The following is a 24,269-nucleotide window of genomic DNA, read 5'->3' as shown; positions in this document are numbered from 1 at the left end:
TAGAATAATACAATGAACCTATTAATAGGTTTTACAGTGTTATTTCACCTAAACAACACTGACAACCAACACAGAAGCTGAAGATCTGATCTTGCACAAAGTTATGTACCTAAAACTCTTTATGCAGCAAAGGTCGGGCATTTTCTAGCTTATTCAACAGCAACTGGTTAGTTTATCTGCTGTATGGCACAGACCTCTGTACTGGTTAAAGCTACTCGCCCGTTTGAGTGGCTAGAGGTAAATGTATTCAAAACAGTGACTGAGCATCTGCTGAGAGAGAAGGGAAAAGGTGAAGCAAAATGGATCAGTGGAAGAGAATGACATGTGTAAAACCTGCCTCATAGCACGTTACTTCAGTTATCTAAGAAAATAAACAAAATCAAGTCAGCATAAACAAGTTCCTTGGGCTTCTTCTGTTTTCTGCTTGTGGCATCATCATTAGTGCAATGGTTTACATATGTATTATGGTTTGTTATGAATCCAGTGTGCAAACTAACAGAAGCGTTTGTCTAACAATGATCAGTTTTAATTAATGCTTCTCCTAAGAGAATGCCAAAACTCTCACATTTACTATTGACCTTATGCATAACAAAGAGAGTTTCACCTCCCTTCATAAGTAAACTTCAGTTTCATAAGATTTCTCTTTACTGCATAGATACTGACTTCTGTCTCAATCACAGTGAGCCACTCTCTCTACCAGAGCTCCTGCTTCACCAATACTCAACATATAAATAACATACAATTGGTTTGTGCTTGAATGAATGTAGAATGTTGGTCTTGTGTGCGTCTCTGAACTGCACAGGTACAACCTGCTGTGTCGCGTGCACGCTTAAAAAGCCTTTCTACAAGTTACAAGCTACACAATATACACTGCCTGGATCTCTGAACCCTCCCAAAGTCGATTGCATATTTTTGCACTTGAAGAGTAATGTCCCCATGATAACATTTTCATTTCCAAATCCAAAGCATTCTTGATATGTTAACAGAAGTATAATGAGCACTCCTTAGTAAATAAAAATAAATAATAGCATCTAGTCTATCACATTAATACTGTGAAACATATATAAAATTTACATTAACTCAAACAACAGTGAAAAAGGATTGTACTGTATTTCTCACCACAGACCCGTATTCTTTAGAGACTTTGGAAAGGTAAGTGTCACAGTCCTGGATGACAAACCCTAACGTTAGCTGTCAGTGTGATTCTAAAAAACTCCTTACAAATCAGGTTTTCAATGGCACATTGTCTTTTGCCAATCCAAGTGGACCTACGAAAAGCTTAGGTACGAGTTCAGTCTTTGCTTTAAAATTCTTCTTTAAGTCTATGAAAAACATTTTCAAATGCAGCACAATAAAAAACATTCAAGAACAAGCTTCAGAAAATACATTTGCCCTTAGACACACAGAGCAGGATCTTTGTAAGACAGTGAAAACCAGGATTTTGTCACTCTTTTCTTTTGAAAAATAACAATTTTGTAAATGCATCCAGAATCATCAAGGCTTCATCAAGAGTCCAAAAAAAAAAAAAAAAAAAAAAAAAAAGCTTTGCTTTCCTTTGTATTAAAAGCTAATTCCTGGTATTTTAGCCCAAACTCCAGTATGAATTAGATCTTTCCAAATTATTAAAAGCGATTCAATGAATAGCAAACTGAATGAGGAGGTTTGGGGGTTGGTTTTTTGTTTTTTCCCTAAGCCCTGAGATCACAGCTCTTGATTCAATTATAAAATAAGGGTCTGTTTTATAGCAAGCAGCTTAGAGACTTTTGGCAAACCACATTTCTAACAATAGTGGGGTTTGGTACAAGAACGCAGTTCATAATCGAGTCTGAAATTCTGGACGGAAGGCTTGCTTGTAAATGGGAAAGGAAAAGAATTCAGATGCATCACTCATTGCTGGCTGTCACTGTAGCTTGGGCAACTGTTGGTCTAAGTGCAGCTGGTCTCATGTGAATCCAACTCTGTACTGTACTGAGTTGCTAAACATTAAAACATGTCAAGCAAAGTACATAGTGCGCAAGGTGTCCTGATGGACTTGAACTGCTTTAGCAAGTGCTTGATGATCTCTGCCGTTACTCTGACCGGAGGTGTGGCTTCCTTCAGCACTGCAAGAGAACGGGGGGGGGAACAAAAAGGTTGGAGGGAAGAGAAACCCTATTTAATCTGCCTGGCCTTGCATGTGGTGGTGGTTCATTCATTTGTTCTGAATAGAATGGTCAGAAGTTAATGACCCTTAAAACACCACTGAGGTTCTGAGAGCAAAAGAAGCACAGAAGCAAATGGAACATTTGCCTTTTTCCACAGTTAGCATTCAGTGGTAAGACCAAATCTACGCTCAAACTGCTAACTGAGGATACTACTGACCCCAGAATGAACAAGCCCACCTCCTTCCTGCTTCCTTTCCAATTCTGTTATATTTCAAAACTATGTAACTTACCTATCGTGTTCTTTATCCACCAGATGATACCGGGCTCTGAAGGCAACCAGATGAGCATAATATGCTGGTGCAGGGATGGAAACAGAACGGGTACAACGTACATACGTGTGACACAGCTGATAGGTGAGAATCTGCAGTTCATCTGAAGAGAAACGATTGTCATCCCAGAGGACATGGTAATGAGAAGGTCTGCTTGTTCCCTGAAGGCAGATCACACACAGGATGTCAGCATTTCAAACACAGCTCTTTGCGTTCCCACCTCTGCAGGACAACTGCAGCAAAACCAGACCCGTCCTCAAAAATCATGTGTGATCAATTCCACATCCTTCAGCAAAGTTTTGCTTTAAAAAGTGCCCCCCACAGAACTTATCCCTTTGCATTTCTAGATAGGATTGCGTTTCCAGGGATTTTATCCCTGTTACTGAAATTAAGTGATATTATGGAACTGAGCTTTCGTCTTGTAAACTCAACTTTGACAAAAAGCCATCATATAAAGTATCTTTAGGCAAAATATTAACAGCTCACAGCAATCTAACTGGTGACCCTGTTGACTGTTAAATTTTAATACTGTGGATAAAAGCATATTCAGTACTGTTGCTGTTTACTAGCTTCTGTTCCTGACTGGGAGGAGGAAATCACAAGAATATGTGAAATTACAATGGTGCTGTCTAAATGTAGTTGTTTCCTAGGAACTGGATGCACATTTCAAGTGATTTTAATGCAAGAGGCAGCTATGCAAGATAGTCCAACTACCTCCGACCATTCAAAGCAATACATAGACAGGAGAGAAGCACAATAAACTAAATGCACAGGGGATGCTTCATAACTGCTTAGTTTCATTGTTTCTGTTAGAGTTTAATCATGACAGAAGAGCGCTGTGGATGGCACAGAAGCTGAAACACACACACATGAAAGTTGTACCCTTTGTCTCCTGTGCAAAGAACACAGAAAATACTACCAACCAGTGTTTGAAAGTTACCATCCCACACAAAGTGCTGTACCTGAATACCAGCGTGACTACACAGGTAAAAGTCAAACTCAGATGGATGGGTGATTTTTGTGTCCACTGTGGTACCAGCCGGAATGTTTCCACTTTTTCCAACCTGTGTGAACAGAAAATGCCAAGACAATAAGGCACACACAGAGTTTGTCCTTTGCAGCTGCAGAGTAAGGAAAGACCACAAAAAACAAAAACGGTGAAAAGCAAAATGAAACAATAAGCAAAACTGAAATAACTCAAGTTTTGCTCAACTGAAAACCTGGAGTCTCTACTATGGAGGGGAAAAAAGAGCTGAAAAACCTTTTTAGAAGTTACCCACGGATTAGCTTTTCTGATTAATGTGAAAAGAATTTCCTGCAACTCATTTGTCAATTTCTTTTCATCTTCCTACCCCAGAACAGGTTATTCCCCTCTAACTTTTCTTGTTTATACCTGAAAGAGGACAGCTGTAAGACAGGCCTCCTCTTCCCTCAAAACCACTTTACTTAAAAGCAGAACTTTAAAATACTCTTTATAACAATTTAACAACTGTTATCGTAGTATGTTATCAATATAAAAACCACCTTCATGGCAGCATTTAAAGTTACTATTGCCTTGAAACCTACTGGGCTTCAAATGCTCACAGAGAAGCCTGACACAAGGAAGAACAACATGAAAAAACTCATCTGTGAAAAGAGGTTTGCCATTGGGAACTCTTCACTTACAGCAATGACTCCATCCCAGACTTGAGGAATCTCCTCGCATCAAGTAATTCTACATGTACTTCACACAGATACAGTAACAGCTGAGAAACACTCATGAAACCATTTGAGATTTTCAGTACTACAAATAATGTACTGGTACCAAAGGTGGTACCAAAACAAACTCCACATGTCTGACATTAGACACACAGGATACCTTAAAGGTAGCAATAATGGAAAAGAAAGTGTCCTCAAAGTGTAGGGTTCACCTTACCTAACAATTTGTCTACTGTGCAGGTGTCTACACCTGCTGGTAACCCAAGAGTACCTCTCTAGTCAACGATAACCAAACCAGTGAACTTACTAGCGCTGGAATCACAAGAAATGTGCCTTAAAGTGCAGTTGGAAATAATACACAGATCTCCATTTGCAACCAAGAGTGCCTACAACTCCAGATGCAGATATCTGCATTATAAACCCTTCACCACTCAGATTAATCTCAACCCTTGAGGATCTTCAGACAGTAAAACAAAGGAAAAGAAGCCTGAAAAATCTGATAAAGGCTGGACAGACTTGTTGAAAAGCAAATCCTGCTGATGGTTCATAAAAGCTTCTTACCAGTTTATTATATGGGACACAAAACAAAGGTTTTCCTTTCCAGATAAAAGGATCTCACCCACTGTATTATGTAGTTTTTCAAACAAGTCTCTTACTACCTAAACAAGGAGTGAGTAACAGGGAACTTGGCTGCCTGCTAGGTACTTGCTGGTCCCAATTAGAACATACCCGTTCATTTTTATCTGTACAGAAGAGTCTGGTGTGATGCCTTTTCTGCACAACTATGAAAGTAATTCCAGGCTGGTAATCCTTTTCTAGTTTAATGCATGCTTCTCTGATAGCCAGCAACTCATGATGGAGGACCTGAATCATAAACACAAAGATGCATGATAAATACGAAAGATAGTTATCTCTTACTCCTATTTATCTGCAGATGACTCTTATTTATCATGTTCCTTCCTCATTGTCACTCAGTAATGAGATGTCAAAGCATGCAGCATCAAACCTTCATCTCTTCACTTAATGAGAACAAATTAAATCACCAGTTTCCTGAGCCAGGCAAAGAGCTGGCTCCATATTTGTTCAGCTCCAAGCACAAGGCTTGGACTAATAAGCTGTATGTCAAAATCTTCTTAACTGCCAAATACAAATGAACATTTAATTAGGCTAGTGAATATACAACAGCCTCATTATTTTTCAGGCTAGCACAAGGGATACAATCCAGAATTGCTCAACTATGTGCTCTTTCCCAGCTTTGTGAAGTCTCCGGCAGGACTGCAGGCATCAGTAAGAATGGAGAAGGGGAAGGCAATAGAACAAAAAGCAGTTGTTTGGGATTTGGGTTAATTATAAAGTAATCACTGAAAAAAAGGGGGGAAAAAAAAAAAAAAAAATCAAAAGTTCATACTAAGATTATTTTCTTAATTCAAGTTTACCAAGTGATCTTTACTTCCTTCCCCTTGGATTTTGAGAAATTCACTAAATTCTCTATCTTTAAATTTACACATAAAAATACAGAAAAGTGTATGTGAATATCTTTAAAATTTACAGAATCACAGAATGGTTTGGGTTGGAAAGGACCTTAAGATCATCCAGCTCCAACCCCTTGCCACGGGCAGCGATGCCTCACACTAAACCATGTCACCCAAGGCTCTGTCCAACCTGGCCTTGAACACTGCCAGGGATGGAGCATTCACCACTTGTTTGGGCAACCCATTCCAGTGCCTCAGCACCCTCACAGTAAAGAACTTCTTCCTTGTATCCAACCTGAACTTGCCCTGTTTCAGTTTGAACCCATATAGGAAAATATCTCATAAAATATGGTACTTGTAAGCAAACAAAAGAATTACAAGAATTTGTCGAGTTTCATCAGGAATGAATTAAAAGTGGCAATGTGAAAATACAGCATTTATTAATCCTGGTTTAAAAAATAGGAAAAGTAGCTTATACTTTTCATTTAAAAATAGTCCAAGTTCAATGGGATACAGTTGGACTAATGTATCTTGGACAGGTCACAGATACTGAACATAACTTGAATGCTAGAAGTAGACTTGATCATTTGTAATTTTGCAAAGGGAAGTATTTCAAAGGCAAAATATTCCAAAGGGAAATAATGCAAACTGAAGTATCATTTTATTATTCCATGACTTTAAAGGAGGAAACTATTAAACACAAAGCTCGTGAAAGACATGAAAGCAGTTTCCCTGCTCTGCTTGGTTAGAATGCAAGGAATTTGTAGAGGGTATACTTCTTTTCAGAACTCCAATTACATAAAGCTACATTACTACCAGAAACCTACATAATCAAAACCTCAGCAAGAAAAAACCTAACCTGCTGAAACTGCCCCTCGGAAACACCATCTCTGTAGAAGATGATACGAGTTGGTTTAAATCGAGTTGATTTGTAGAACTGAATAAGCAGCTCCCTGACCATGGCAGCCAAATCCTGGATGATTTCTTGGCGGTGCTGCTGGACCCGAACAGTGGCACAGTATCGGTTAGGATGAGCATCCATGCTTCCTACAACCTGTTGGAGAACATGCTTAGTATCAAACCATTCAAAGCACTTTATTAAAGGTATTTCATGAAGGTAAGTGCACTCACTTACTAACAGTATCGTGTAAACTAAGTGGTTGACCTAGCAAAGATGGAGTCAAATTCACACTCTGCAAGTCAGTTAAAACAGACACTGCCTGCCAAGGGAAGGCTTTTCAGTTCTTTGTGTATTTAGCACCACAGATAAGACACTGCACATACCGTCACCAAACATCTTCATTATTCAATAAGCCAGAGCAGGCACTACAGGTGTTTTAACATCATGCAGTCAAAGGCCATTCCCCAGAGATTTTCATTCCCAGCCTTTCCAAGAGATTACTGCACATTTTGTGTTATGAGGAAGCTTGAATAACCTAAAACTACAACTAAGCCAACCCAGCTCCCCAGCAGTAATGGATAAAGTCTTAACATTTTTAACTACTGAATAAGCAGATTTAAACAGGCACCAACTCATTACTGGTGCTGATAAATAGCAGCTAATAGAAAAGCTCCTCTGTGTAGCAGCAACCCAGGCATTTTACAAGCTACTATACACATGTAAGGAATTAGTATTGGAGCAAGTTCTCTGAAGTTCATTAGATCCCTGCAGAAAAGTCATTTATAACACTATAACTGGAGAGAAGAAATGGACCACAAAAGAATTGAAACCAATAAAATGCATTGGAGATGAACAGCAGGACAGAGCGGGGGTTAAAGATCATTACACAATTTACTCACTGCAGCAATGGAAGGCTTTTTTCCATCTCCAGCTGGAGGATGAGTTACATCTGCACCAAGGAATATGACGGGCTGTTGAAACACTGGTGGTCTGATCAAAGAGAAAGGAGACTTGTAAAAGCAGCAAAGCTTATGCTTAATAAAGCACATTATAAACAGGTAAATTGCACTTTATACCCTTGCAGTGAATTAGTCAACAATTTGCACATCCAAACTGGCCTTGACATTGTAGCAATTACTTTAAAAGTAGATTATTCTGAAGAAAACTATGCTTTTCCCAGAGAAGCTGTGGCTGCCCCATCCCTGGCAGTGTTCAAGGCCAGGCTGGACGGGGCTGGGAGCAACCTGCTCTAGTGGAAGGTGTCACTGCCTGTGGCAGGGGGCTGGAACTGGATGATCTTAAGGTCCCTTCCAACCCAATCCTATGATTCTATGATGGTTTTAAGCAAACCTTTAAGACATCAATCACTGCATCAGGGGTAGAACACCAAAAGACTAGACTGGGAGTTTTAAACTTCAACTCTATTCCTTAATAAAACAATTTTAAACAAGAAATCTTAGGCCAGCAGAATCTGTGTATGTGGGTGTGCGGGAAACAGTGATGTACATTCAGCTGTTTTCAGACCTTCTCTAAAAAGGCATTTGAAGGTAATTATAGCACTGGAACTCACAATGCAATTATACAAATAAAAAGCTGTTCTGCTCCCATCCCCTCAACCAACAGAAAATAACAGAGCTCTGGTTTAAATACCCCAATCCTGCAGTTTTCCAGAATGCCCAGGTATGGTGTGTAGTGGTGCCACTTTTTCCCCCCTTAACTCCATTTTCACAAATGCAGTTTCTTGGTATAATGAACATAAATCACCTTTCTGGCCACATTATTACTGTCAACACACAACACTTAACAGAGGCCTTATGTTTATGAAAAAGGAGCATAGAACTACTTATATGATGTGTGTTTCTATTTTGTTTCCACAGCAGTATCTTTAGCTCCTTTCGGAGAAACAAAACTAAAACCAAAGACCCAAACACCCCACTGTGCCTTGCTCTAATTCATGCTCTGTAATATGAGGATTTTATTTAGCAGGAGCCTGCAGCAAGCACACAACCCAGGCTGACTATATTTAGCTCAAGAAACAGGATTTAACAAACAATATATATATCCCTCCTGATACCATGTTCTTCTTTTTCCTCCCTAACTTCTTAATTTCACCTTCTGGCGAGCCTAAGTATACTGAAGTGAAACTTTGCTTATCTGGGCCAAGCAGAACACTGACTTCTTTAAAACAGGCTCCCAAGAACGATGCAGCAGATCCTACCCCGAGCTCCCTCTACTTACTGAAATGCAGTGATTGTAAAATGCCATCTTCTTAATGATGCAAAACCTAGTTGTTTGCTTTGATTCAAGTGTCTATCTCTTTATGCACGGCTCGTCTATCCTGCATAGGCAAAAGCTGTTACTTTGTTCATTCTTCCATTAGGATTTCTTGTCACTGATTTTTCAGTAAAGCTTTTAATTAGTTTCAGTTTAAGAACATTTGATTTCAGACAAAGACTAAATCTGGTTTGTGTATCAACAGCAAGGTCCCTTCTGTTAATATTTCACTCCCACCTATATGCAGGACTTCAGTGACATGTCAGATATGCAATTCAGTAGTATCAAAGCAACTTCATGGAATGTAGTAACAGTATAACTAAGACTTATCAATGCAATACTAAGAAATTGCAATGTAAACTGAACCTGGAAACCAGTTAAAGCGTTTTCTGCTCCCAGCTTGTTTTTTTAAATGTCTATGTAAGTGAAGACATACAATAAAACAAAGAATCTTGACCACAAGCTATAAAGTAAAAGGCACTTCTCCATTTGCTTCTGGAAACTCAAGGCAAGTAAAGCATCACAAGCGTTTCATTCAAGTGGAAGCTGTACACTCCAATGGTCAGACTGAAATAACAAATGTCAACTGGAACACGTATTCCTCTCCAGTCTCTGTAACCCAAGAGTCACGTAAACCACAGTGCTATGGCTACACATGAAACACGCAGTTATCCTAGTACGACCTGTGTTCTCTTTATGCTGCAACTCCCCCTTCCTCTCTGACAGCCAGCTTACCTTCCCTGTGGCAGTAGAATGTTATTCACGCCTCCTAGCTTGACATTGATTTTCAAGCAAAGGTTGGACAGAGTCTGTGGTGTTGTTCTTTGCACGTTTTTCATCTGGACGCACTGCGTAGCCATCCCCAGCACCGTGTCACCAACACGCTTCACCTCCGCTGCAGAACAAATTACGACCAATAAATACTTGCATATGGCAAGACAAACAACACAAGAGACCTTCAGTGACAATGAACTACCCACAGAGATTTAGCAAAGGGGTCTTTAAGCTTAAAGAAACAAGGAGAAACATAACCCCCAAACACAGCCTTCAATGAACCTCCCTCCTGCTCCACCTGCCAACAGCACAGTCACTGGGTCCTAAATATAATTAAAAGGCACCAGTGGCTTATTTTAGCGATGATTTTTCTTTAAATGACACTAATTGTAATTTTAGAGTAACAGTGTTTTATTATCAGCACGGAAAAGCCTTTGCCAATGGAGCTGGTAATGTGAAAAGTATGATGATGATAAGCACTTGTTTCATTCTGGAACACCAGACCAGTAACACAAACTCCATATTAATGTGCTAAGTAACATTCAGCCAACAAGTTTATCAGTTCACCCCTTGCAGAAGAAGTGGCCACTTCACCAAAGGATGGCCCATAAAAACTCCAAAAGGAACTTATTAAGAACTTTATTGTTCAAAAGGTCAAAACAAATCCTATTGTTAACAACAAAATTAAGGCTTAAAGGCTTTAAAAGAGCCATACTCAGAAGACATTTAGGCTCCAAGACAGGCTTAGAAAAGATGCAGCCCCTCCTCTGGCAACAGGAGATGGAAAGAGGCTTTCTGAGGAACAGGGTGAGGAGAGGAGAAAATACAAGACTGTGGCTATAGGAAGAGCAAGAGTATGGGAGAACACAGGGAGAAAACAAAGAGAGATGATTAGAGGGGGCAGAAAGAACTGTAATTAAAGATAATGACAAGGAAAGCAGATGCGAGTGGTACCACATCCTCTTAGCGGTTAAGTAAAGAGTCCCCTTTTAATGCCAAGCAGGAAAAGTGAAAATGTCATTTTGCACTGAATTTCTATTGAACAAATTAGAGAGGAGCCACCTGCTTTGCAAGGAAGCTTCCTTCTTAAACCTCTCTTTTCATCTTAGATGAGGTAATCTTGGGAAAAGAAAGTTAGGAAATTATTTTCTATTGTATTAAATTGGTGAGGGATGGGATAAACCAAATCTGCAGCTGCTTGTTAGATCTGAGACATTAGAGAAGCTGTCCATGAAGCTACAGGAGAAAATAGTGGACGGTGCTGCAATTGGGCAAGCTAAGTGGAAGGAGGAGGAAGGCAGGATAGGAAACCACCCAATCTTGCTATAGTAAAAGCTAGCTGAATACCAAAATGCATGGTTTATCTAAAACATATTAAAACCTATGTGTATGTGCTATGTAAAGTGTCAGTTTGCCTCCACAAAGACCAGCTGAAGTTGCTGAGTTTTTACCACCTGATCCTTACAACCCAAGAGTTAAAAAACCTGAAAGAATAGGAAAAGGAAGTGATTGACACAATCTTCTCTTTCACTCAACTTCTTCTGACAAAGGGTGATGGCATGAGTAGGCAAAGAAGTTCTAAAGGCTACATAATTCTTGAGGTCATTACTTCTTCAATCACTTGGAATTTTGAGCACACAAGTTACAGAAAGTATATTTTAATCCAGGACGTATCAATTTAATCCATTTCACAAAAGCCCTGCTTTAGCTTTCTCCCTCACTGCATCTCAAATGCAGCCAACAGGAAGAATGTGGAAGAGCAAACTAAAAGCATAGACAAAACTAATGAAAAGAATTAAGAACTTCATATAAAACATCACACAGCACAAGGAGAATAAAAATCATTTATAGCCCATTCCCTAAATGGAATTGATGTAGTTAAAATAAACTTCTCTCATTCAAATACTTCCCAAAAGAGACACGAAGTTGTGTCTGAAACACACACACAGGATTTGCACTTACTGACCATAGACTGGTGTTTTTCCTGGCAAAATTACTACCACGAGCTGCAACCCAGTGTAAGTGTTCTTGAGGTGTCTGAACATGGGCTCCACACTGTCAGCTCCCTGGGCATATTTACAGAAGCATGGCTGCCCCTGGATTGGCATTCCTGCATCTCTGGAAATCTTCCTCAGTTGTTCTGTAAAGGACCTAAGGGATGGAAATGAACACATTTGATCCTCAGGTAGCAAAATTCACCTTGATTTTTGTTCTTATTTTTAATGGAACAGCCCTGTTAAACTTGCAGAGATGAGCTGTCCAAAAAGCTGGGAATTTCCCCCAATGCATCTTTAATTGACTATCCCTATGCAGTCCCCGAAGGAAAGACAGGGGAAGATGAGGAAATACAGAGTATAAATGACACCATTACTAAAAACTTCATTTCCAAAGCAAATTCCACCTTATTTGATCTTTCTGTAGGAGGTAAGCTACTTTGTGCCAAAACACTGCAACAATGATCCTTTGGATGGCCTGCTCTACCATACTTCCACATGGTATCACCAAGATGTCTGAAGTTCCTCCTTTATTTTGTTGAGGAAACAACCAGCAGAAGTTACCAGCAATTGTGTCTCAGTGAACTGATCTAACATCAGTAATAATGCACAAGAAAACCTTGCTGGTTATCACAGAAAAGGTGTGCTCTGGACATTTAGATGAACCTTCTCCAAGGATAGTGCAAATATAACTCACCCTCTGATGGAACTGGTGAGAAACAGAGACAACCTGGTTTTCATAGACTCATGGAATGGTTTCGGTTGGAGGGGATATAGAGACCATTCAGTTCCAACCCCCTGCCATGGGCAGGGACACCTCCCACTAGACCAGGTTGCTCCAGGATGTCATTTTTAACATTCATGTAGTTCATGGATGTTACATGGTATGTGTTTTAATGAATGAAAGAACTTGGTTTTCATGTTCCATCCAAAACAGATGAAACCAAATCTGGAAGTTTCATTCAACTATTCAAAGTCAACCAAACAACTAGTCCTACTCACCTTGCAAATGCAGCAACCTGCACATTACAGATACTCTAACAGCTAGAAAGTCGTAGACAAAAGTTGGATTGCTTTTTAAAGCTTTCCTTTTAAGTAAGTTCTGCATGAATATAACCAGGAAAAGAATCTAAGACAACACATGTGTTAGCTTTCACACTTGACAAATGCTAGGTGATAAACACCTATCATTACATCCTTTTTCTAATCTTAAGGTCTGCCCTAAGGCCTCACTGTCAGAAAACCTGCCACATAGTGTAAATTGCTTTTGGTAAGTCTGATATGGAGGATTTCATGGTGCTAGCATTGAAATCACAGTGGCATCATTCAAGGCAATGAAACAGAATCATAGAATATTTAGGGTTGGAAAGGACCTTAAAGTCATCAAGTTCCAACCCCCCCTGCCATGGGCAGGGACACCTCACACTAAACCATCTCACCCAAGGCCTTGTTCAACCTGGTCTTGAACACTGCCAGGGATGGAGCATTCACAACCTCCCTGGGCAACCCATTCCAGTGCCTCACCACCCTCACAGTAAAGAACTTCCTCCTTATATCCAATCCAAACTTCCCCTGTTTAAGTTTTAACCCATCACCCCTTCTCCTATTCACTACAGTCCCTAATGAAGAGTCCCTCCCCAGCATCCCTATAGGCCCCCTTCAGATACTGGAAGGCTGCTCTGAGGTCTCCACGCAGCCTTCTCTTCTCCAGGCTGAACAGCCTCAACTTCAAATAGAACTTCAAATAGAACTTCAGAAGCACTGTTAAAGATTGACTGCCATCCATCAAACAATTTAACAACTCACATGTTCTAAATAAGTGAGATTATGGTATTTCCATACATAATAAATAAGAAAATCACCATCTTATGAAAAACACTTACTTAAGATGAACTTCAGTGCACTGGCGCTGGGGAGCAAAGCACGCGATTGCCCAAACCTTTATCTCAATTCCAGTGTGAAACTGTTTATTCCTCATATCCCAGACTCCTTGAACTGGTGTAGCAATTGCTTTATTCTGGAAGTGCAAGGAAAAAGAAAACTAAACACTAAGGCAAAAATTGATTCAAGCCAACATAAACCAGTCCTGCTTCTACTTCCCTCCCCCTAGTAGGCAACTTCCATTCTGAAGTCTTTGTCTCCACTACTCAAACATCTATCCTATCTTATAAAGTTCATTTTATCACTGTAGCAATCATTTTGCTGAAAAATAAAGCTCACATTGTTCATTTTTATTGCTGATGGTTTTATTTGGTTATATAAATCAGCAGCAGGTAGAAATTACACACAGATAGCAATCGGATTCACACTTGGTATGCAATGCTATTTCCACAGCGACTTTACAACCACTCAGTGAAATTTCCAGAGAGACTTTATCAGTCCTTTAAACATGACTAAGTAGAGGCAAACAGTGGTTTCATGCCATTCACACAACTCTATAGGAAAAATGTGAACAAGCTGACAAAGACAATCAGTTATTCAGCTTTGACCTGCACAACACTTTCCTCTCTCCCATCAAGCAGACATTAGTTTGATGGGTTATCTCGAGGACAAGGGATATAATGAGACAACTGAAGTAACTCTGGTGATGTTAACTGCCTTACAAGGTAGCAGTATCCTGTAGATGTTTTAGACAAGTTCCCATGACGTCTGACTTCTCATTTGGCAGCAACAGCTAAAAGTTAGGGGTATTTTTCAGGACACCCACACAAATTTCATAATTCATTTTGCAAAAGGGTTGTGTCTCTTGAAGACGTTACCACCCCCATCATTCGTTTCCATCATTCATCTGACATTAAGCTCTTGTTCCCCTGGTGCCAGAACAGTTCATGAGATCACTCTATAATGCGAATCGTGCAAAGACTGCTGGGTTATCTTCACGTGTCAGTGAAGTAAGGTTTGAGCTAATATGCCCAATTTTGTCTGAAGAACTTTAGGTAGAAGACACAAGATCCTCTCCCACTGGCAGTTTATGGAGGTAACAGTCTGATTTGTGCATCACAGAATGGTTTGGGTTTAAAAGGACCTTAAGATCATCCAGTTCCAACCCCCCTGCCATGGGCAGGGACACCTCACACTAAACCATGTCTCCCAAGGCTCTGTCCAGCCTGGCCTTGAACACTGCCAGGGATGGAGCATTCACAACTTCATTGGGCAACCTGTGCCAGTGCCTCACCACCCTCATAGTAAAGAACTTCTTCCTTATATCTAACCTGAACTTCCTCTGTTAAAGTTTAAACCCATTGCCCTTGCCCTATTGCTACAGACCCTTATAGGTCCTCCTTTAGGGGACCTATAGGGATGCTGGGGAGGGACTCTTCATTAGGGACTGTAGTGCCAGGACACAAGGGGTAATGGGTTAAAACTAAACCAGGTGAAGTTTAGACTGGATATAAGGAAGAAGTTCTTTACTGTGAGGGTGGTGAGGCACTGGAATGGGTTGCCCAGGGAAGTTGTGAATGCTCGGGGGGGGGACGACGACACACCTATAAGGGACTGTAGCAATAGGGCAAGGGGCAATGGGTTTAAACTTTAACAGAGGAAGTTCAGGTTAGATATAAGGAAGAAGTTCTTTACTATGAGGGCGGTGAGGCACTGGAATGGGTTGCCCAATGAAGTTGTGAATGCTCCATCCCTGGCAGTGTTCAAGGCCAGGTTGGACAAAGCCTTGGGTGACATGGTTTAGTGTGAGGTGTCCCTGCCCATGGCAGGGGGTTGGAACTGGATGATCCTAAGGTTATTTCCAACCCTAACTATTCCACAGTTGTATGATGAAGAGTCCCTCTCTGGCATCCTTGTAGGCCCCCTTCAGATATGATCTAGAAGAGGCACATCAGAAGCCTCCACAAATGATGTTATCCCAGCTATCAACCTTTCATCTTGCATAAAACCAAGACATGTTATAGAACTGATAGAAAATTCTGTTTCCTGAAGTTTTTTTGAAGGATACCACAATAGGAAGATCATGTTGGAAAGGCCACCTCAAAAGCCATTGTAAAAACAAAACCTGTGAGTAAATACTCCAACAGGAAGAGACGGCTCTAGAGAAAAACATGCTGACAGAGAAGATACCTGAAGCTAATTGTCCTAAACACAGCTGCCACCCAGAACACACAAAACCAATGAGATGTTCTGTAAGATTTCAGATTTGAGAGGAAAATAGGAACAGTAGTAATTGAAGCTGTCTCTGTTCTTCTCATACACATTGACTTGAACCATTATTCATAGGTTTCTTTTTGCAACACACAACAGAACAGTGTGTGAAGGAAAAATACACACCTTTTCCTCCTAACTTTACCTTAAGGATTTTTAACCTTTCAGAAATAAAGAAGCAATTGAGGGAGATGCAAAATGGCCATTACATTTAAGGCCTTTCAAAGTTTACACTTAAATTCTAAACATTATGATGACTTTATATTCATTGTCTCATCATATTCAACATAACTAACTTGAAACCACCATATTACAGAAGTTATCACAGATTGCACACTATGTGTTCCACGTACCCTGCCTCCATAGAGGATGGAAGGAGGCTGCAGGACTCGACCAGTCACATCTGTCATTTCATCTTTGACCATGATTCCAAACTCACGAACATAAGGGTCAGTATTGAAACTCGCGCTCCGCATCTGAAATTACAAAGGAATTAGACACCTCTTGCACAAAAAGAAGTTCTTTTTATGATCTAAATCTGAGATAACCTGTGTTTGGGCACATACCCCTTATATATGGGTGATGCCATGCATCCAGAACCTCTGTTAACTCCACTTGGATACACGGATGCCTCAACATTTGAAATAAAGCACCCAAAAAACCCCACTTAAAAACATTTTGTGAGAATGTATTTCTCTCACATTAATGGGCAAAGGCTTATAAAAACAAGCTCACAACCTGTGCATAGTGCACAAACCATTCAGTATCTGCTAATGGCAATAAAATGAAGGCCATTACTGTGTTTCACTCATTTTCAACAGACCACTCACCAATTTGCTAATCTCTTCTTGACGGTCAGGTGCTGATCTGGCAGTTGCTCGAATCATAGTGGAAGTTTGATTGTCAGTCAGTTTCTTTATGCATCTTTGTCCTGCCACTATGTTGCACACCTGAAATGTCCCCCCCCCAAAGGAAGTTAAAAAGCACAGTGTAACGGGGGGTTGATTTGTTGCATTCTTTTCATTGCTGCACTAGAGAATTTGGAAAGTTGGCTACTCAAAAATCAGCTTGTCAATAGTTGAGCCCTTTTCCCTCTGACCCCCCATTCTCCCAATACCAGTATTAACCAGAATAGTTCATGAGATCACTCTGTAATGCGGATCATGCAAAGACTGCTGGGTTACCTTCACGTGTACAGTGAAGGAAGGTTTGAGCTAATATGCCTCTAACCCCCATTCTCCCAACACCAGTATTAACCAGAAGTTTACTTGCCTCAAGAGGGAGGTATGTGTGTTTCTGCTCCTGTCCAACTTGTAAACATGGAAGGTGAGGATAGCGTAAAACTAATTTGTGCCTGTCCTTAAAATACTGAGCTACAGTGCATTCAACTGTTTGTCCGTTCTCCTGCTGAAGTGGGAATCTGTTGGAAATCAAGTATTAAAATAAGACATTACTTCATGTAATTTCCCACACTTGTGCTGATAAATGTATTAAGCAAGTGAAGCTTACTGGAGATTAAACCTAATTTGTTGAAATCATAGAATGGTTTTGGTTGGAAGGGACCTTAAGATCATCCAGTTCCAACCCCCTGCTATGGGCAGGGACGCCTCACACTAAACCATGTCACCCAAGGCTCTGTCCAACCTGGCCTTGAACACAACTTCCCTGGGCAACCCATTCCAGTGCCTCACCACCCTCACAGTAAACAACTTCTTCCTTATATCTTAACCTGAATCTCCCCTGTTTCAACTTGAACCCATTCCCCCTTGTCCTGTCACTACAGTGTACTTCTAGAATTCAGATTCCATCACTGCCACTACTGTGTCTTCTAACAGTACAACAGCAGGCTATTTCTCTAACATTCTTGATACCTAAAGCTATGAATTAAGTTTCCTTAGAGCATGTGCCCTAGAGACAAAGATTAGTATTTCCTGCTTATCTGGGATATGTGTAGTACTACATTTTATGATACAGCATGCACAGGAAACAGCGAATGTACTGTGAGAGTTGCAAAAACCAATTCCTGCTTCAGAAATGCACTACTCTCTTTCTGTGCATCACAAATACTTCTGTATGTGCACACACATTTGCATATGCATGCAAAGGGGCACACAAACACTGTTTCTTCACTGATAGCACAAAACAAAGCCCAGACAATTAAATACCAGGTCTAGATACTGATCAGTTATTTTCTTGTTATCCAGCTGTTATCCAACCCTAACCACGCCATGAGTCTATGATTAGCTTGGCTCCTTACACCACTGGCTTGAAAATAGGAATAAATACCTCCACATACAAGTTATCTGTAAATCTCTGGTTAGTGATTGAAAACAAACATTATTTCCACAGGAAAAACCGATGGGTAATATCAAGATTAGAAAGCTTATGCCAGCTGGCACTGCTTTTCTACTCAATAGATCTGGGAAGCATCAGGTTACCAATAGTGCAACCCTGTTCTTCAATGTTGGAGAAATCCATAAAGAAATAAGGTAATCAAAAAACCCCAAACACCAAAAAACCAACCCCAAAGCAGCAGAGATTAAAACAAAGAGATTGGCTCAAACACCAAAGCATTTGTTCTAGAGTAAAACTAGAACAAAACCAGCAGCAACACGGAGTAAATACTTTGAGGTGTATTGTAAATATATTGACCAAAGAAAGCAACATTTCTCAACACAGCTCTTCCTATGTCAGTAAGGAACAGATACTTCTCTATTTTTCCAGATACCATTCTACTTTTCCCCAGGCCAGATACTTTTCTGGCCTGAGACTGACCATATGCTTACAAAGCAGCAAAATACTTTACGTTTGGTGACTTGCTGGACGTCTGGTGACATTGCACACTCTGTACTTTCTTTTCATCTGTCCACAGTGCGTTATCTCCACCTTCAGACCTACACATTGGAAAACAAGTATCACCATTTCTTCAAAATCAAGGTGTTAGTCCCCCTAAACTGCGACACCAGACCACGTAACTCTGCAGTAAAGCTCTTCACTATTTAGTACATCGTCTGAACACCAAAGAGTATCCCAAACAGAACTCAAAAGCCTAATTTATAGCTTTAACATTCAAAGCCCCTGAGCTTCAGCTAAAGTTCAACAAAGAGCTTTAGAGACAAACAAGACAAAACCCCACAGCTCCAAGAGCTCACAGACGAAGCAAAGTGCATTCTGTTAATTCCAACTCTGTACCTCTTAGGAAGCCCAGGATGGTGAAAGGACAAAAAGGGCATGCAACCTCCTTGAAGCACACAGCTTGTTTATACTTTATGTCTAAACATACGGTGCCTGCGAGACCTCCAACTACTGCAACCGACCCTGAACTAATGAGTCAGAGGGGGTGGAAATACCTATTCAGCCTATAGGAGCCCAAGGGAATGAGGCCATGGGGCTTTACTCTTCATGAAGACAAACATCTGCTGCACATCCCACTGGCATAAAAGCCAAGCTCACCTGAAGGCGAATAACTTCTAGAGGAATAAATTATGCAGCCCAAACCAGCACAACACAGCTCCCCATGAAGAAGTGTTTCCAATTTACCACTACCCACAAGTATAAGCTTGAATGCAGTGCTTTCATTTCTATTACTTTCATGCTCAGGCAGAAACAGATGTACGTGGACAGGATTAGAGATAGGAAGTTGCCATGTGTGGGAATACGAAAGAGGGGACTGTAGATTGGAATTCCTTACACATCTGCACGTGTATATAAACTCAGGCTGCTGCTGAATTTACCCTATCTGCCACAGGCACTGATAACTTGCCAAACAACGTATTAATCTTAGTGTAATTTGTTAGGGCTATGTCCTGGGTTCAGCAGTAGCAGTCATTTTTCTCCTTAGTAGCTGGTGCAGTGCTGTGGTTTTGACTTTCAGCCTGGGAACAGCACTGATAACACCGATGTTTTTAGTTGCTGCTCAGTAATGTTTAGTTTGACCAAGGACTTTCTGAGTCTCATGCTCTGCCAGGGAGGAGGGGAAGCTGGGAGGAAGCAGAGACAGGACACCTGACCCAAACTGACCAAAGAGGTATTCCATACCACAGCACGTCATGCCCAGGATGTAAACTGGGGGCAGTTACCCGGAAGGGAGTGATCGCTGCTCTGGTCAGTCGGCGGGTGGTGAGCGGTTGTATTCTCTTCCCTTGTTATTCCCCTTATCATTATTATTACTGGTGGTAGCAGCAGTGGTTTGTGTTATACCTTAGTTACTGGACTGCTCTTATCTCAACCCATGGGAGTTACATTCTTTAGATTCTCCTCCCCATCCCTTTGGGAGCAGGGGAGGAAGAAGGGGGAATGTGAGTAAGCAGCTGCGTGGTCTAAAACCTTCAATAATTTCATGTTTTTATTAATATCTCTAAATTCTGTAGCCTAGCATTTCATTAAAAGATAAACTGTGACCTCAGCTCACACCGAGCTCTGCTGCACACTGGAAATGGTCATTTCCACCTGAAGAATGGAAATCCTCGTGGAAAAAACACCACCACCACCTGGCAATTCAGTGCCTGATTACTCTGGAAAACAGTTACAACCTGTACAAACACAGGATCTATTTATAGTTTTCTTGCTAACTTCTAATTGGGCAAACACAGTTTTGAGGACATTTTATGGCCACAAGGAAGCTGCAGGATAGAGTTAGAGCTTGGTTTTCTCTTTTAACGTCCTTTCTATCAAGCACATCATGAAGGAAAGACTTTGATTTTTCAGAAGAAACCTTTAGTGAACAAAACCAGAAAGATCCTTTTCTCCTACTCTTTGATTCAGTCATTACGTATTAGAATAACTTACTTTTAGAATTAAAGTTACGATTAGCATAATTTGCTTCCAGGAGAGCATATGTATGAAATACCTCAGTGCGCAAAACCACATCACTAAATTACAGTTTAATTTAGAATGTGAAAATCTTGGCATCAGTAATTGGAAAAATCTAAGATCAGGTAATCTAAAAAACAAACAAACCAAAGGCCACATAAAACCCAGGTCTTTATAAACGTTTTGGTACCATCAGATCAGGAACTGGAATGTCTTTATCATGGAACTGGGACTGGCACTTCCAAACGATTTCAGAAGTGAAAAAAATGGATTTTTTTGTTGGCCTGTTTACTGTAGAGATGGAGGTACTTTATGAAGAGTAAAGCACTACAGTAAATACAGGATCATAGAATAGTTAGGTTTGGAAAGGACCTTAAGATCATCCAGTTCCAACCCCCTTGCCATGGGCAGGGACATCTCACACTAAACCATGACATCCAAGGCTCTGTCCAACCTGGCCTTACAATATTAATTTGGGAAGATCAAATGTTTTTAAGGAGACTGACATAATACAGGATGCTGTTCCCCATAGTGGAAAGATCTCAGTATTCTCTCTGCACTGAGATGTTCTCCGATGCTAACACACGCCATTAACTTCGACATGACACTTCATCAAGTGGTGCTGAGCCACAAAAAAATGTAATAAATGAAGGTATGTCAAGAGAACCTACACTTGAATGAGGAAAAGCTTGCACACATCACGAGCCAGTAACTAATGTCATTAAAATAATCATCTGTCTGCTAGAAAATTTAGTTCAGCCCATCATTTAGAGTAAAACATCATCTTAATGGTTGCACTAAAACACAGATTCTTGAATATCTGATAATTTACTTATGTGCATACCTGAGCCCTAAATATAGATGGTTCAGTAAATAAATAAATATGCTTACTTTCTGCACTAGTGATGTATCAAACCTGAAGCCACATCCTTATCTGAACTGACTCAACTTACCTTATATCCACAAAGTGGCAAACTACAGAGATTAACTAATGTAGCAGGAAAAAAAGACAAGTAGACTGAAACATAACATTGATTGGTTGACTTCTGAAAGTCCCAAAATACATGTAAGTGATAGAACAATTCCTGCCTCTTAGCTTTGCTCAGAAAGTGCATGTGTTATGATAATCTGTCTCCCAGTAAGACGACCTCTATAGAATGCATTTTGAGCTTGTAGTGGTAACATCATCAGACAGAACAAAGCAGTTTTATGTACTTTAATTATTACCTTTTATTTCTTTGGTAAACTTTACCCTTTGGGAATCTGTCAGAGGTTTTTGTTGCTCTTCAATACTTTTGAAGTCCAAAACTTCACACACGAACTCAATAACTGGCTGTGCTTTGTAAAATGCAGTTGCAGACACTGTAGACAAAAACATTAACATTGAATTACAGCAATACTGAGGAAACTCTGAAGGAATCAAACAAATGAACTCAATTTTTGCCTTTCCATTGAAAGGGAAAGAAGGAAGAAGAAAAGGTTTCTGTAGGACCTACCATCAATATTTAACATCATTTTCCATAATGAAGGTCTGACTGATTGATGGAAGCCAAACCAAACTTCTCTGCCACCACCCAATGGATTGGAGCACCCTTCTGATGCTGTAAAAAAAGATCGCCCCACAGGAGTATATCTGCAACAGAGGGAAGAAATTCAGATCATAAAACTAAAGCAAGAAAAAGGTAATAAATCCATAACTAATGCAAATTCCTATTCACAAAAGCAGAGAAATGTCACTGTTTCAGATTACCAACAATCTGAGATTCCCGTCAGGACATCTCTTAAAATCCAGGTAAGTTACAGTAAGAAACTGACCACTACTCATAATTGTTTAAATCTATTTTCAGTATACTCCTTATTATGCCTACTAATTCAAACAAAAAGCGCTAAAACCATCTTTTGTACTCTTACTAAAAATTCAGCTATGCTTTTATTTGGTACTCTATTAGAAAAATCAGTTATGCTTTAGTGAGAAAATAATTAAACATCCCTGCTATTGAAGCAACACTAAAATAAACTCTCCCCTTATTTATGCACTGCTTCCCCTGAAATCTACGGAAAACAACTGATTTAACAGATATTTTTGAGGCATCTTTCTCCATGGAAATTCAGCACTGCACACCTAACATTAAACTAATCAAACCCAGAGCCAGTATGGTTCTCTGAACAAAGATGTGTGACTAACAAATCTCGGCTGTTTTCTGTGTTACAAAACTTGACTGAAGTGATTTTGTTTAATCCCTAATAAGCAGATAAAGTCAATGTACTGTAAGGCTATTTAAAGATCTTTACATAAATTTAACTCATTTTCCCTATTTAGCCCTTCAAAATGGGAAAGTTCAGCCCTATTTTGTTCTTTACTTTCCAACTGAATGCAGTTCGATCAGCGGTCTTCAGCAACTTGTTTCACGGCAGCTGAATTAAACCCAGTATCTCCTGGGTTTGGCTGCAAACGCTGTAGATTCCACTTGCTTGGAAAGAAAAAAACCCAATTATTTTCCTTTCTATAAAAAGAGCTATAGTGAGTGACATTAATGTTCCCCTACAGCACAGTGTCCTTCATACAAAACCAGCAGTAACATCTGCCCAAGGACACACAGAATAGGGTAACAAGTTTTAAAGCCACCCTCACACATCCATCAATCTCCAACTACTTTCCACTCGGGGAGAGCTTCCTTCTCTGAGGTGTACAGAGAAGTGGGTATGAGAGATGGCAGGGCACCCCTCACCTGAGAGCACACAGACTGAACACCAGTGTGGAAAGTGTCTTGTGTCCAAGGCTGGAGGTTACTAATTCCACTGAATGAGCAGAAAATCACTGCACTGCCTCTTGCCTGAGCATACCATCTGCTAGATAGCTATTGCTTTAGTTGAGCTATGAAAGCACATCCTACCCAAAAAGCCACTAAAACAATTCAAATAACAAAACCACCAACTAAGCAAAGTCAAGGTCTTCCCCTCACCTCATGGAAGGCAAGTGCCTCATCACTACATCCAGTGCTTGGATGGTTTCAAATGGGACACCCGGCAGCCGACCAGAAAGAGCATCATGTAATGCCTGCAAACTCACACAGGACATCCACTTTATAGCCACCTTAAATATTCTGTCCTTTCCTTCTCCTGGCAGCGTGACCTCCAGCTCCACCTGCAACAATGCCAAACAACAAACCAAGATGATTCTTTCCATTTAAAGGGGAAAAGGGAAGAGACGATGGATTCCTCTACACAGTGCTATAAGGCATGGGAATAGACAAAAAGCAATGATGAAGAAACAATACACATCAGGTACAGCCTCTTTTTACAGGTAGATCTTTCCAAAGGTGTATTTCAGAGAGCGGGCGTGCTTCCCAGCTGGCACCTACCTCCTCCTTTAAGTCAACATTATAATTTGGGAGTGCTTGCATATCAACTGGGAGGTCTCTGTGAAGATCCGATAACCTGATTTCAGATAGCTAACACACTGCAATGCATCACAGCTCAAGTCAGCTCCTGCACATCTGAAGTAAAACCTGGTCTGTCACTACCTGCCAAGATTCATGTATTTCTGGTACTCACTCTCTAGAGCACCAGAGGGCTTTAAATACTATTACTGTAGACATAGTTCAAACAGGAGAAAATACAATTCAACAGGACCTTTCAAAGAAGAAAAGGTCAAATAACACACCCCAAACAAAACAAAACCCCCACAAAACCCATCAACCCCAAACCCTCTCAATTTT

The 24,269-nt window shown here is 40.3% G+C and overlaps 1 protein-coding gene across 3 annotated transcripts in view; it reads right to left on the bottom strand.

Annotated features, from left to right (window-relative positions):
- Positions 1–514: 514 nt before the first annotated feature.
- Positions 515–24,269, bottom strand: part of AGO2 (argonaute RISC catalytic component 2) — a 54,998-nt gene continuing 31,243 nt past the window's right edge. For 2 of the 3 annotated variants that reach the window (XM_062626942.1, XM_062626940.1), the window contains exons 4-19: positions 23,514–23,698; positions 22,047–22,183; positions 21,778–21,912; positions 18,545–18,632; positions 17,011–17,158; positions 16,569–16,688; positions 16,092–16,214; positions 13,470–13,603; positions 11,559–11,743; positions 9,554–9,713; positions 7,444–7,534; positions 6,503–6,697; positions 4,901–5,035; positions 3,436–3,537; positions 2,435–2,634; positions 515–2,102 (exon numbers count right to left, since the gene is read on the bottom strand). In XM_062626942.1, coding sequence (XP_062482926.1) covers positions 1,994–2,102; positions 2,435–2,634; positions 3,436–3,537; positions 4,901–5,035; positions 6,503–6,697; positions 7,444–7,534; positions 9,554–9,713; positions 11,559–11,743; positions 13,470–13,603; positions 16,092–16,214; positions 16,569–16,688; positions 17,011–17,158; positions 18,545–18,632; positions 21,778–21,912; positions 22,047–22,183; positions 23,514–23,698 — 2,247 coding nt within the window. In that variant the 3' untranslated portion in view covers positions 515–1,993. The remainder of the gene's footprint in view (positions 2,103–2,434; positions 2,635–3,435; positions 3,538–4,900; positions 5,036–6,502; positions 6,698–7,443; positions 7,535–9,553; positions 9,714–11,558; positions 11,744–13,469; positions 13,604–16,091; positions 16,215–16,568; positions 16,689–17,010; positions 17,159–18,544; positions 18,633–21,777; positions 21,913–22,046; positions 22,184–23,513; positions 23,699–24,269) is intronic. The other variant, XM_062626941.1, reaches the window with a different exon arrangement.

Source organism: Pezoporus occidentalis, unplaced genomic scaffold (genome assembly GCF_034315485.1).
Source record: "Pezoporus occidentalis ecotype Australia unplaced genomic scaffold, CSIRO_AGI_Poc_V1 ctg3, whole genome shotgun sequence".
NCBI lineage: Eukaryota > Metazoa > Chordata > Aves > Psittaciformes > Psittacidae > Pezoporus > Pezoporus occidentalis.
Note: the sequence above shows the minus strand (reverse complement) of the source record. Positions and strands in the feature narration are given on the sequence as shown.